The sequence below is a fragment of the Pseudopodoces humilis genome, chromosome 1, assembly GCF_049639895.1.
Source record: "Pseudopodoces humilis isolate 2021_Gansu_Grassland_sample_001 chromosome 1, ASM4963989v1, whole genome shotgun sequence".
In the NCBI taxonomy this organism is placed as follows: domain Eukaryota; kingdom Metazoa; phylum Chordata; class Aves; order Passeriformes; family Paridae; genus Pseudopodoces; species Pseudopodoces humilis.
Window position 1 is genome coordinate 64,899,542 of NC_142200.1, and position 12,030 is coordinate 64,911,571.

General features: G+C 38.8%; 1 protein-coding gene across 4 annotated transcripts in view; it reads left to right on the top strand.

The window, feature by feature from the left end:
• EPB41L4B (erythrocyte membrane protein band 4.1 like 4B) overlaps positions 1–12,030 on the top strand; it is a 168,589-nt gene that overhangs the window by 70,866 nt on the left and 85,693 nt on the right. For 2 of the 4 annotated variants that reach the window (XM_088059776.1, XM_088059781.1), the window contains exons 7-15: positions 1,114–1,234; positions 1,852–1,939; positions 2,489–2,577; positions 2,806–2,875; positions 3,048–3,217; positions 3,321–3,430; positions 5,439–5,469; positions 5,945–5,978; positions 6,972–7,039. In XM_088059776.1, the coding sequence (XP_087915902.1) occupies positions 1,114–1,234; positions 1,852–1,939; positions 2,489–2,577; positions 2,806–2,875; positions 3,048–3,217; positions 3,321–3,430; positions 5,439–5,469; positions 5,945–5,978; positions 6,972–7,039 (781 nt within the window). Of the gene's footprint in view, positions 1–1,113; positions 1,235–1,851; positions 1,940–2,488; positions 2,578–2,805; positions 2,876–3,047; positions 3,218–3,320; positions 3,431–5,438; positions 5,470–5,944; positions 5,979–6,971; positions 7,040–9,162; positions 9,274–10,012; positions 11,466–12,030 lie in introns of those variants that run through there. The other 2 variants (XM_088059788.1, XM_005527821.2) reach the window with 2 other exon arrangements.

Here is a 12,030-nt window from a genome sequence, read left to right on the forward strand (position 1 = left end):
GGATTTTGAATGTAACTTCCTATCTACTGATGGATCCTGTTAGGTATTTTTGGAGTCTGGCTGTGAAAAAAATTTTTGCAGTTGTTAAGTGTAAAAGCCCCCTGAAGGAATAAAACTGTTTTCTTCAAGGGAGTTTATTTCCCTCTCTGCTTTTTCATTTATAGTTTTATTTTGGTAGTAGAAGTTAAGAGTAGTAAACAGTTAAGAAATGCTGACTGACAAAGGCCTGTTTGGGAATCACATCATATATCAAGTGACATGGTGTTGCTGAAGAGTGTATTTTCCACTGATGTTTGCCACACAGTCCTCAGGCAGTGACGCTGCAGCCTCTTAGTACAGCTGAGAGGCTCCAGGAGAAAAGCTGTCACAGACACAAGGCATGTAAGGGCGTTAGTCTCAGCTCCTGCTGAGCTCTGTGGAGTTGGAAAGTGTTCTGCTCCTAGAAAAGAAAACACCAGAGCCTAAGCATATAAGTAGAAAATGACACCTTAATTATGTTAATGTTTCAGCATTTTTTTCCTTAAAAAATACTTGGTATTACACCACCACTGTGATTTAAAAGACCGCACAGCTTTATCACTGGTTTCATGAGACAAGGTATTCCCTTCGTGTTTTGACATGAACAGAAACATAACTCCTAAATTTGTCATAAACCAGGACAAAAAACAAAGCATGCAATAGAATAGGAAGTGTTAGGGAATGCAAAGTATGTAATGAGAGGAAGTTTCAGAGTTACCTGTTCTAAAACAGAAGATGCATTGATGATCGTTTTAAATATAAACTTTATTTCCTATAAGTGCTTTAAAATCCAGAGAAGCAGCTTTAGTTGAGCTGGTTCAGTCATAACATCCCTGAATGTCAGAATTCTGTACCACAACCTTACACTGTTCCTGCAAATGCATTTATCTGACTTCTGCTGTAAAATCTGGTTTGAATTTCCTGGGGCCAGCAGTGGGGGGATGGGATGTTGACTCAAAGCATTGACACAAGTACATTCTGCAACATGCCTAGGAACTTGAAAACTATCCTTGTCTTTGTAGGGATAGTGGAATTAAATGTTTCTGGTCATCCCAAGGACTTTATTATTTTAATTTCTTAATTGATTGATTTCAGCTGAGTTGGGAGAGTGTGAGCATCCTGAGCACACACCAGAGCTCGTGTCTGAATTCAGGTTTGCACCAAACCAGACTGAAGCAATGGAATTTGACATTTTTCAGAAATGGAAAGAGTGCAGGTAGAGTACCTGTGTGGGAGTGGGGTCTTTAGCAACAGGTTTTCTTCTCTTCCAAAGTCAAATCCTTTCAACAGGCATGAAATGGGGATTATGTTTGTCAGTAGAGAAGTATTGTAAAAAGGCTTTGAGCACTCCCTTCCCTAGAAATATCAAGCAGTAATTTAGGCAAGGTTGCTGGGGTGATTTTTTTAGGAAGGTGGTGGGTTTAATTTGTTACTGTTTTTTCTTTAGATTATTTTGTAATAATTTAAGGAGCTAGGTCTTTATCCTGTTTATGTTGGAGATAAATATCTTTCTCTCTTTCATTCAAACAAAAATTTTGAGTTCAGGGTGGTTGCAAATTCATTTTCCTGTCTTTTGTTAATAAATATGGTAAATTTTAGTGATGCTTTGTTATCTGAACTTACATCCTTGTTGGCAGTTAGAGATCTTTTTGCATTTTCAGTCTTCTGTTTTATTTTCATTTGGAGGGAAGAGTGTAAAAACATAAGCTTGAAATATCACTTAGTGTCATTAAGATTAAGGACACAAAGAAAAGGGTTTTAGGGAATGAATCTGAAAGCATTTAAAGCAGATGAAAAAATTCTTACCGTGAAGTGTGAATTTTATGTTCATAGGGGAAAGAGCCCGGCGCAGGCTGAATTGTGCTACTTGAACAAAGCTAAATGGCTAGAAATGTATGGTGTAGATATGCATGTAGTTAAGGTAAGATCCATGTGATGTTTTATTTTATCAGTGTGAGGTCCCTGCGCTGTCCCTGTGGGTCAGTCCCTGAGGAGTGTCCTTGCTATAGTCTGGGTTGTCCCATGGGCCCTCAGCAGTGATTCCCACCTGCAGCACTCCTCCCAAGGGTGCTTCCCTGTGCTCCCACAGTATCCCTTTCCACATGCCTTTTCCTGTGTCCCTCCGTTTCTTCCTGTTGTGTCTCCTTCCCCTGGCAGGAACTGCCTGCTCTTAAACAGGTGAGGTGAGGTGTGAGCTCCCCTGGATACGGTGTTGGTGTGGGTCCATCTCCATGGATCTCAGAGCCACTTTGAGCAGCATATGGCCTCCTCCCTCAAAGGGCACCCTGCAGCCTCCTATTGCCAGTATATGCCACTTTGCACTCACTACAGATGCATATTCTTCTGCTCTGTAATGTTAAAAAAATATGACATCCTTCTTGTTTAGTTTAAGACCTATGGATTTTGCAATACTACTGTATTAAGATTTACACTGCTCATGGCAGATTATTTATTCTGTACTTGCTTGCAGGGAAGAGATGGTTGTGAATATGCTCTTGGACTGACACCAACAGGCATATTGATCTTTGAAGGAGCCAACAAAATAGGCTTATTCTTTTGGTAATCCTCTTTTGTGTTATATTCCTTTTTGTTAAAATGCTGAAATCTTTCTCCCTTGCATAATGGGATCATGATTGTTATTTGTAATTTTTAATTGGATCTACAAAGTTTAAAATCTGAAGGTAGATTGGCCTGGTTAGAAGTACCACACTCAAATGTAAAGTAGTTGTTGAAATAAAATTATTTTACTATTCTTGTAATTATATTCTTTCTGATTCTTGTGTTTAGGCCTAAAATCACAAAAATGGACTTTAAAAAGAGCAAACTAACGCTCGTGGTTGTAGAAGATGATGAACAGGTAACTTCTTTCCCTTACTTGGGCCTGATCCAACAAAGTGTGGTGTGTGCTCAGGCTGGTAAGAACACAAGGGACGCTCAGCACACTGTTGGCCCAGGCTGTGTTTCTCCTACCAAGGACAATAACTAATATCATGCATGCCAACTCCCAAAGCTTTTGTTTCTGCATTTAGGGCAGAGAGCAAGAGCACACATTTGTTTTCCGGTTAGACAGTGCCAAAACGTGCAAGCACTTGTGGAAGTGTGCGGTGGAGCACCACGCTTTCTTCAGATTGCGAGCCCCAGCAAATAGTAAATCTAGTAGATCCGACTTCATAAGGCTGGGATCACGCTTCAGATTCAGGTATTTAGTGAAGTAACAGCAATGTATTTCTCTTTACTCAAAGGAGCAGGTGCAGCTTCCCGCAGAAGGCAGTAGCTTACTTTGTTTATTTCTGTATTTTAAGTGGGAGGACAGAATATCAAGCAACACACGGGACAAGATTACGCAGAACTAGTACATTTGAAAGAAGGCCGAGCAAGAGATACCCTTCTCGGAGGCATTCCACTTATAAGGGTAAGTGTTTTTTATACATCTGTTCACTGAATTGGTCATGCAGGTGCCCCGTTAAATCCCATAAATGTCACATTACAATCATGACATCTGTACCACTTTATGAAAAGAAAAAATATGTCAGATCACCTAAAAAATCAGAACGTACATGGGGTTTTATTGGCCCGAGTTCTTTGTTTCCATCTTCTGTTTTTAATCTTTGCCTACAGTTAATTCTTCCACCCCCATCTATGGAGGAGGTACCTATGGTTTCTTTTGTTGCTCTATTGAGGACAAAAGAAAAGTTGCAGAAAACCCACTAAGGAAAAGCCTGTAATGTTTTTTTGAAGAATTGCTTGTGTCACGTGGGGTGGAGCAGTATCCAAAAGCCTTACTGACTTGCTTATTTACCCAGACAATTTTAGGGTTATCGAGCAGTCTCGTTACGGAGTTGTTGTGGCTTTCCTGACTGAAATGGCATGTTTTTCACCTATCCAGACTGTGACCTTAACTAGCTTGCCCTGGGAATTGAGATGTACTGAATTTAAATGGAATGACAAGGAATTGATTTCCCTTGTGGTTTTGTAGTTTGTCCTTAAAAAGTTGAGCTTTTTGTTCCACGTAGAAAAACCTAGGAAGGAGCACTGCAAGATAACCCTCTCCAAATTCTGTTTTTAGTTGAGCCTGCAGGTATAGTTGCCGTATGGAGCAAGGCTGCTGTACAGAGCAGGGTGAGATGACATTCCCTTAGAATGTCTTTATCCTCCTTTGCATTCCCAGAATATAAACCACAGTTCCGTGAGCAGCCCTTGTGGTATTTTGGGGACATTTTTATGTCTCATTTACAGTGGGGGCAGAAAGGGTAACAAGCGTGCATGCTTTCTAGAGGCTGTAACTCTTTCCCCTGCTTCCTTCCTTAGTACATGGAAGGAGTTTGTTTAACTGAAATGCAAATTTAATAATCTGTGAGGTGCTGGTTATGTGAGACATGAGAGTGAACTATATAGTGTGGGTTATTTTATCAGTGGAAGAATGAATTCTGTAAGTTTTATTCTTGCCATAACAGGAACTGACAGACCTGCAGGTTTTGCCTTGAGTCTCCATGCTTCTCTACTTACGTCTGTGAGGTAGCGGGAGAAGAGAAAAAGTGTGGCTTATGCTTAATTATGTTCTCTGTCCATTGCAGCCAGTCAGAACTTTTCACACCCAAGCCATCTCCTTCTAGAGAGCACAACAGCATGTTTGTTAAGTTAATGCAAAAACTCCCTGTAGGTTATTACCTTTCATTCATCTTTTGGCCATTAAGATGTGTACCTAAGCACAGCCCACAAGGGTTGGATTCTCTCCTAGCTCTGTGGCTTTTGAGACCTCTGCAGTGTGTCATTAACTTCCTGCATTCGGCAGTCAGCTGGACTTTCAGTTTATCTCTCGGGAGTTTTTCAGTTCTCTTGAAACACACACAGTCATGAAAAAGGCATGGTACATCCCAGTTACTCAGCTGCCACCTTCACCATTCTTTCCAGCCTGTCCAACACACAGCCCAAGACCTTGTAGCTCAAGATTACAACTTATGGGCTATTTTGGCTACTGTTGTTCCCTGTAATAAGACACAGGCCATTATCAGCCTTGTGAATACTCTGGTTTCTATAAGAGAGTGAAAATTTCAGCAAGGGATAGTTTCTGATTTCCAAGGGACTTGATGTTATTGGTATGGTACTACAATAAGGTGAGAAAACAAAGTGTTGTGCAGAACATACTCTGCCAAAAGTCCTTTTGTGACATTTGGGAAGAATATTCTTGTCTGCTGTAATCTCTAAAGGGCTTTCAGGACCAGAGAGAGATTTGTGTCTGCCTCATACTTTGATGTCACACAGTATTGCTAGAAAGCACAGGGCTGCACTTGAAATTCTGATACTTCTGTGCAAATATGTCTGTGTGAGGATTCACTTTAGCCATAGTGTAACAGCCCAACAAGTGCTGCAAAATGGCCGATATTTCACTTGTCTTAAGGTTTTGTTTGTTTCTTTTTAAGCAAACAATCCTGTGAAAGCAGCACAACTGTGGTAAGTGACTGCCTAAGTTCTCTCTACCTCTCAGTTGCTGTACCTGGGTGAAAGGATTCTGAAGATAATATCTGTGTTAGGATTTGTAGAAACAGATTGTCTGGTATGGGATGAATTAGCATGTCACATTATGCATCCCCAGATTCTTCTTGGGGACTGCCTGCTTCCATTGTTTAATCTATTTTTTTTAATTATTTTTATATATTAATTCAGACTAAACTAAAACATACTTCCTTTTTTCTCACTGCTCTTATGCCAGCTTATCAAGCATAATTTGTTCATATTTTTAAATGAAAAGAGAGAAAAAATTTTACACCCCTCTTTCACATGTTAACTGCTATGGTGTATATCTTGAATAAAATAATTATATCTTTAAGAATATTAATTTCATTTCTCTGTAGTACTTCCCTGAACTAAAAAACATTGTGACATAGATGTATTGATTACATAAAAGCAATTTTTTTTTCTCTCTTAGTGCTAAAAATACTCCTGAAGTCCATAACTACCAGGTAAGAGAATACCGGTTACAGAGGAAAATGTTGGCATTTTCATATTTTGTGGTAAATATTTTTGCTCTTTATAATTTGTTCAGCTGTTTTGCTCCCCTTTCCTTACTCTGGGGTGAGATTCTCTGATATGTCAGAAATAAACCTTTGGGTTTTATTCCTTTAAACTATTGGGGTTAAAGAGAAGGTGGAGGGACTCTTGTCTCCTGTGTTCTTGGATGCTCTGCAAGCTGAATGCACACCATTAGCCATCTTTTTTCCCATCCCTTTCCTTTCTGTGGAGGTTAAAGCCTTTGGGACTGTGAATGTGATGGGCCCCAGGAGACTGCTCTGTGAGCGAGCTTTTGTCTAGAGCAGCCTTTCACACTGGATGATTGTGACAATTACAAAGTTGCAATTAACTCCCTCATCACGATTAAAGAGTTGCTCGTCAAATGCTTGTTGGCGCTTTTTTTATGCACTCCAGGGAAACATTACCTGGTTTTCATCTGTGCTACTGACAGTGGGTACTGAGAAAAAGCAAGCTTCCAATCTCTGCATGTGCATGAGAACTTAGTCTTAACGCTTTTTATTAAAACTCTCACCAGGGATTTTCTTTTACTGTTTCTCTTCAAGATCTTGTGGATATGAGAGGGAAGTGCTGTCACCAAAGATAGGTGACCTTTTGAAGCCTGCTCTTATAACAGTAACCTTTCTTATTCTCCACCTTTGATCAAAGTTGACATTTTTTTGATGTGCTTTCTATGAGAAGCACTAGATGTGCCAGGGTGTCTGTCAAACAGGAGAGCAATTTTCTTTGCCTTTTCCCGTGAGTGTGTCCTAATGAGCAGACTCGTCACCAAGAGACTTCATGTACGTGCTCAGTGACCTGGGAGAAGGTCTGAAGCGTTAGGGTTTCTGGGGTTCACCAGGAATGTATTTCTCATGACCTCAGGAAAAGTTAATAAGGAGCTTTTATATGGTTTCATTAACCAGGTTCAATGTTTCCATTTGCAGCCACAGTATCATCCTAATATACATCCTGCTCAGCCACACTGGCATCCACACACACCTGTGAATGTAAGGTAAGCAATCTTCCCTTTGTAAAAAAGAGATGGTTATTTCTTTCTTTATGTTACCTGGTATGAAGATTTGGTGGCTGTATTGGGCAGTTCTCTGCAGATGAAAAGCCAACAGAAGTTTTAACTATGGGCTATAGAGACAGTGTTAAATAACTCCTAAGTTTTGCTTTGGAATATGAAGTGGTTTTTTTTCTAGTTGACTTCTAATTCAAAATAGAATGTTAGTTATTTCCTGTAGGGAGTATGTTGGATGGGGAGCTGATCTGTATTTTAATTGCAAATTGATCAGTTTGTTTGCATTTAATTTCCTAAGCCAGAGAAGAAATATTTTTTAGTGTAAAGTTAAGTTTTTAATAATTATGTTCTTGCAGTGGAGCACAGTTTTTATCATTTCCAGAAATGTATGTGGAAAAATGTCAAATACATGGAACAATTTATCACAGATAATGAGTAAATTTATAGCACTGAATTTTTGAGAACTGTTTCACAAAAATATTCCTGCATGTGCTGTTGTGTTATCTTCTCGCATACTTTTTTGTTTGTAGCTAGTGATGAGAGACATTGAGTGAAAAGAAATTTTGGAAGAAATTCAGTCCAATTAAAACCCACTTGGTGGAATGCATGGTGAAGGCATGCATCTGCTGGTGGATATGTGTCTATACATGTGCACATGATAAAAACCAGCAACTTTTTTTATCCTAATAAAAAGTAACCTTCTTAGATGACTCATTTTTTAGACAAATAACTACTGTCTTCAGTGAAAAATACCAATACCCTTATCTTTGTTCCTCCTTATCTAGCATTTATATTCTTACATCACAATAGGTAGACTTTGGTTCTAGTGTGGGCAGGCTCTAGGGATGAGGCTGAGCTTAAAATTAATGAAAAGATAATTTGGTGTGAGTTAGAGTCTGAGGATGCAGGAAAAAAGAAAGGATGTTATTAGAAATACTAGGCAGAGAAGCAGACAGGCATTGTCATCTCGAAATTGCTAGGACACAGCAGCAAAGCAGATATTAAATTTGTGTTAGAAACAGGAGACTTGAAGCTGTGTCATGAACTTTGCCTGTATTTCAGGCTCAGGAGTCTTCCTGATTTTAGGGTTTCTTTATCCAGTTTATTATGAGCACTTTAAAATGCACAATTTCACATTATGGAAGAGTGGTTGTCAAGAGAGCCTAATGATTTCATAAATCATTTGAGGTTTTGTTGAAATTTTTCTAAAGATTTCATCACTTAGGATACCAGTCCATGACATTTTAAAGCCAAATACTCCACCCTGGAGCAGAGTGATATTGAAATAAGCACAATAATGTATTGTAGTGTGTGTAGACAGCCTCCCCCTTCAGCCCCTCCACTGCCTGGGCAAAGACTAAGGTCAGTGAAATATGAACAATGGCTTTTTTATAGCAAGGCTTGTAAGGCTGAAAAAAACCCCAACCCACACTTAAAAGCTCAGTCATAAAAGCTTGGTAGAAAAGATGCTCAGAATTTTTGTTCCATTCAGGTAGAAGCATTTAAATGTGCGGTTAAAGTAGAAGTTTCAAGTTATTCTAACTTGGATTCAAAGTGAAAAAATTGGACATTTAAGGCTATCAGCCTTGGATAGCTTGATTTGAGCAAGCTTATGCCATTTGACTACGAACTTGAGATCACAACTACAGATGCATAAAATTCTTTCTGCTGGGCATGAAAGTCTGGTATGAGCATGGACTGAAATGCAATGACCTGTGTAATACGTGTCATATATGGAGCTTTTGTTGAATAATTTTGGAATTGTGGAATTGTGTCTTAATTTTCTTAGTAAAGTTCTTTCACTAAAATTGTTTGCGGATTCTTTCAGTGAAATTGTTTGCAGTTAGCTTAATATTTAACCTTCTGAAAAGAAAAAAATCCAATTAACAGCTGTCATCATATAACTTTAGAATATATTTTAAAAAAAGGTAAAATCTAAACCTTGCCTGTGTTTCTGCTACTTCAAAAAAACCTTATCAGAATCATAGAATGTCTTGGGTTGGAAGAGAATTAAAGATCATCTGGTTCCAACCCCCTGCCGTGGGCAGGGACACCTTCCACTAGACCAGGTGGCCCAAAGGCCCATCCAACCTGGCTTTGAACACTTCCAGGGATGGAGCATCCACAGCTTCTCTGTGCAACCTGTTTCAGTGCCTCACCACCCTCACAGAAAAGAATTTCTTCCGTATATATAATAATTGCAACTTCAATTTGGTAATAAGGTAATGTTAAATGTTGTGGTTTCCTACATAGTGTTCAAAATTGTTGTTTTATTTATTCCCCACTCCACTGCAATGATTCAGGGGACACTGTAGGAATGGTTAAAGTTAGTATCTCTAAGCAGCAATAAATAATGAGCAAGTAAGGAAAAAGATACTTTCCTTGTAGTACTTTTGCAAGTCTCAGAGAATTACCTGTACTAACTGTAGACTGGGGGTGTTCTTAAGAAAATTCAACTCTGTCAATTAAAGGCTGCTTTAGAGTTAATTAACTGCACCAGTGCCAAAGGAATGGCAATAACTACAGAAGAGCAATTTTCATTCATAATAGGATTGCCTTTTTTAACCCTTTGCACTTGAAGGATGTACTTTCATGAGCTCAGCGTTTTGCATGGTGTTTTATTTTACTTGTGTGTTGTACAAATTTAGTTTTCCCGTAGCCTCCTTCTCCGTCCCCACCTCCCCGTTGGAATTCCGGAGCATTGATGCACTATGCTCGTCTGTAACATTGCAGACAGAGAGGGTTTTTAGTGATTGAGCTCTGATTGAAAGCCTTTTGAGATTAGCTAAAAGATTTCCAGTTGCTTCAGCAGCTTCAGACCTATAGGTCTGTCCCCCTTTCCTTCCCATGCTGTAGCTCCATGTGCATGCTTAGCACTTGTGGGATGAGCTCATGTTACTGTGTAGCACTCCGAAGTTGACTTCCATTCCTCACTAACCAATAACTGTGCAAATGGTACAGGCCACCCTATCATGATGACAGGCCCTATTGGAAACCCCCCACAAGTGGAGAGGACAGCAATTTACGGTATATCCAGGAGCAGAACCAGAAGAATTTAGGAGGAGTCCAAAGCATGGTGTACCAAGATAAACTCATGACAACTCTCTGAAAAAGAGCCATCTTCATTTCACCTGCCATCTTACAGACATCATTGCATTCCATGGTCCTTGTCTGTCTGCAGTATGTTCAAACTGTATTGTGCATAAAGTGTGTGTCTTTGTATGTACATCCATCCTTGTTTCGTGTTTGTGGACATTCTTGGGAAAAGTGTTTTCCATATCTTTGTTAAAAAAAAGAAAAAAAATCTTGAAAAACCTTTTTTGAATTCTGGTAACAATTTTCAGTGCCCTGAGACCAGAAATATTTCTGGGATTTTTCATTCTACCCTAGTTTCGTATCTGTGACCCTCTGCCTGCTGTTGAAGATCAGACTTTTGTGCCTTAGTTATTTTTATTACCTTGTTTCTTTTGAGTCAAAATAATCGATGAAGTTTGAGAATCTTTTTTTTTAGTTGGCATGCAAATAGGGGATTGGAGGGAGGAAAAAACAGAATTCATACTGGCAATCAAATTGGCTTGTGGAACACCAACAAAGGGAGCCTACTGAGGCAGTCATAGGTTTGAATCTCATTTGTTTCTAATTTTTGTGTTCTGCAGAAGAAAGTAGAGGTGCTTACCTAACTTTGAAAACAAGTATAGGGAAAGAACACTGTAATAAACTTCACAGAGTATGTATATCTTTTTTTTTTTTTAACTTGCTGATTATATTGATAGCATTCCCCAAAACCATACCTGCTGCTATAAAGGCAAGAATGTTATAAATTAATCCTTGCTAAAAGGGTGCTGCTGTTGTCTTATTTTTAATGTGATTATGGAAGTGAACTTTATAATTACATGAAACTACCTACTGATAACTTTTCTCTGAGTGGGTTCAAAAACACAACATATGATCAGTACATTAAAAAATGAGGACATTCCAGTGGAATAGCTCTATTTTTTTAAAGTTTATAAACATTTGTGAGTTGAATGTATATTTTACAGACATAGGACTTTGAATTTGACTGGCTGGTATTTTGATTGCTTGCAGACTTTTTTGTTATCTTTAAACCAAAAATCACAGTGCCATCTTCACTCGTGCATTTGTTTTAGTTAGGCCTTGCATCTATGGTCTCTCTGAAGTTGTTGGAATGAATGGATCTTTATTTGGGATATTTTCAAAATGAAGTAGTTTTTAACTTGATTTTGATAAATACACGTTTATAAATGGCTATAATGAATTTTTTTCAGAGCAAATTTGATAGTTTATAACTTTTTGTGAAATACGTTTGTTTACAAATGCTATCTTTTATTATTTGTTCTGATCTTTCCTGTATGTGCTAAGTACAAATAAAAGATGTCAGTCTTGTTGATCTGGTTATGATGCATTATTTATTTTTGAAAGCTTTTTGGGAGGGTGGTAGATACGCTTGTACCTGATTTCCCCTGTAGTTACTAATGCTGTGGTGGATTGATGTTTCCATTACAATCTGTAGAGAGGGGAAGACAATAAAACAATTGTGCACTAAGATGTGAAAATTCCAGAGTTAAGCCTGAGGTGTGTAATCACAGAGGCTGACTTCAGTTTCCCCAGACTAGTCTTCCTCTATTTCAGCAGCATTTTATTTAAGAAAGGAAGAGAAACATCGTTGGAGCCACTGGAACAAACATCTAGGTTAGCTGCTTCTCTGAAAGCACTCTGGAGGAGGGTTTTTTGAAAACTCACATTGAAGTGTGGGGCAATGGTGCTTTATTATTTACACACCTACATTCATGATACAGTATCATTCTTGTCTTATAACCTTGTCGGCTTCCATGTGGTTTGTTGGCAGTGTTCCACCTCATCCTGTGTTATGTTTGGTTTGTTGCTGAAGGTGCACTGAACGAGGGATCCATTCCCTGACAGACTGCAAGAAAAGACAGCACAAGGCCCAACTAGTCCTG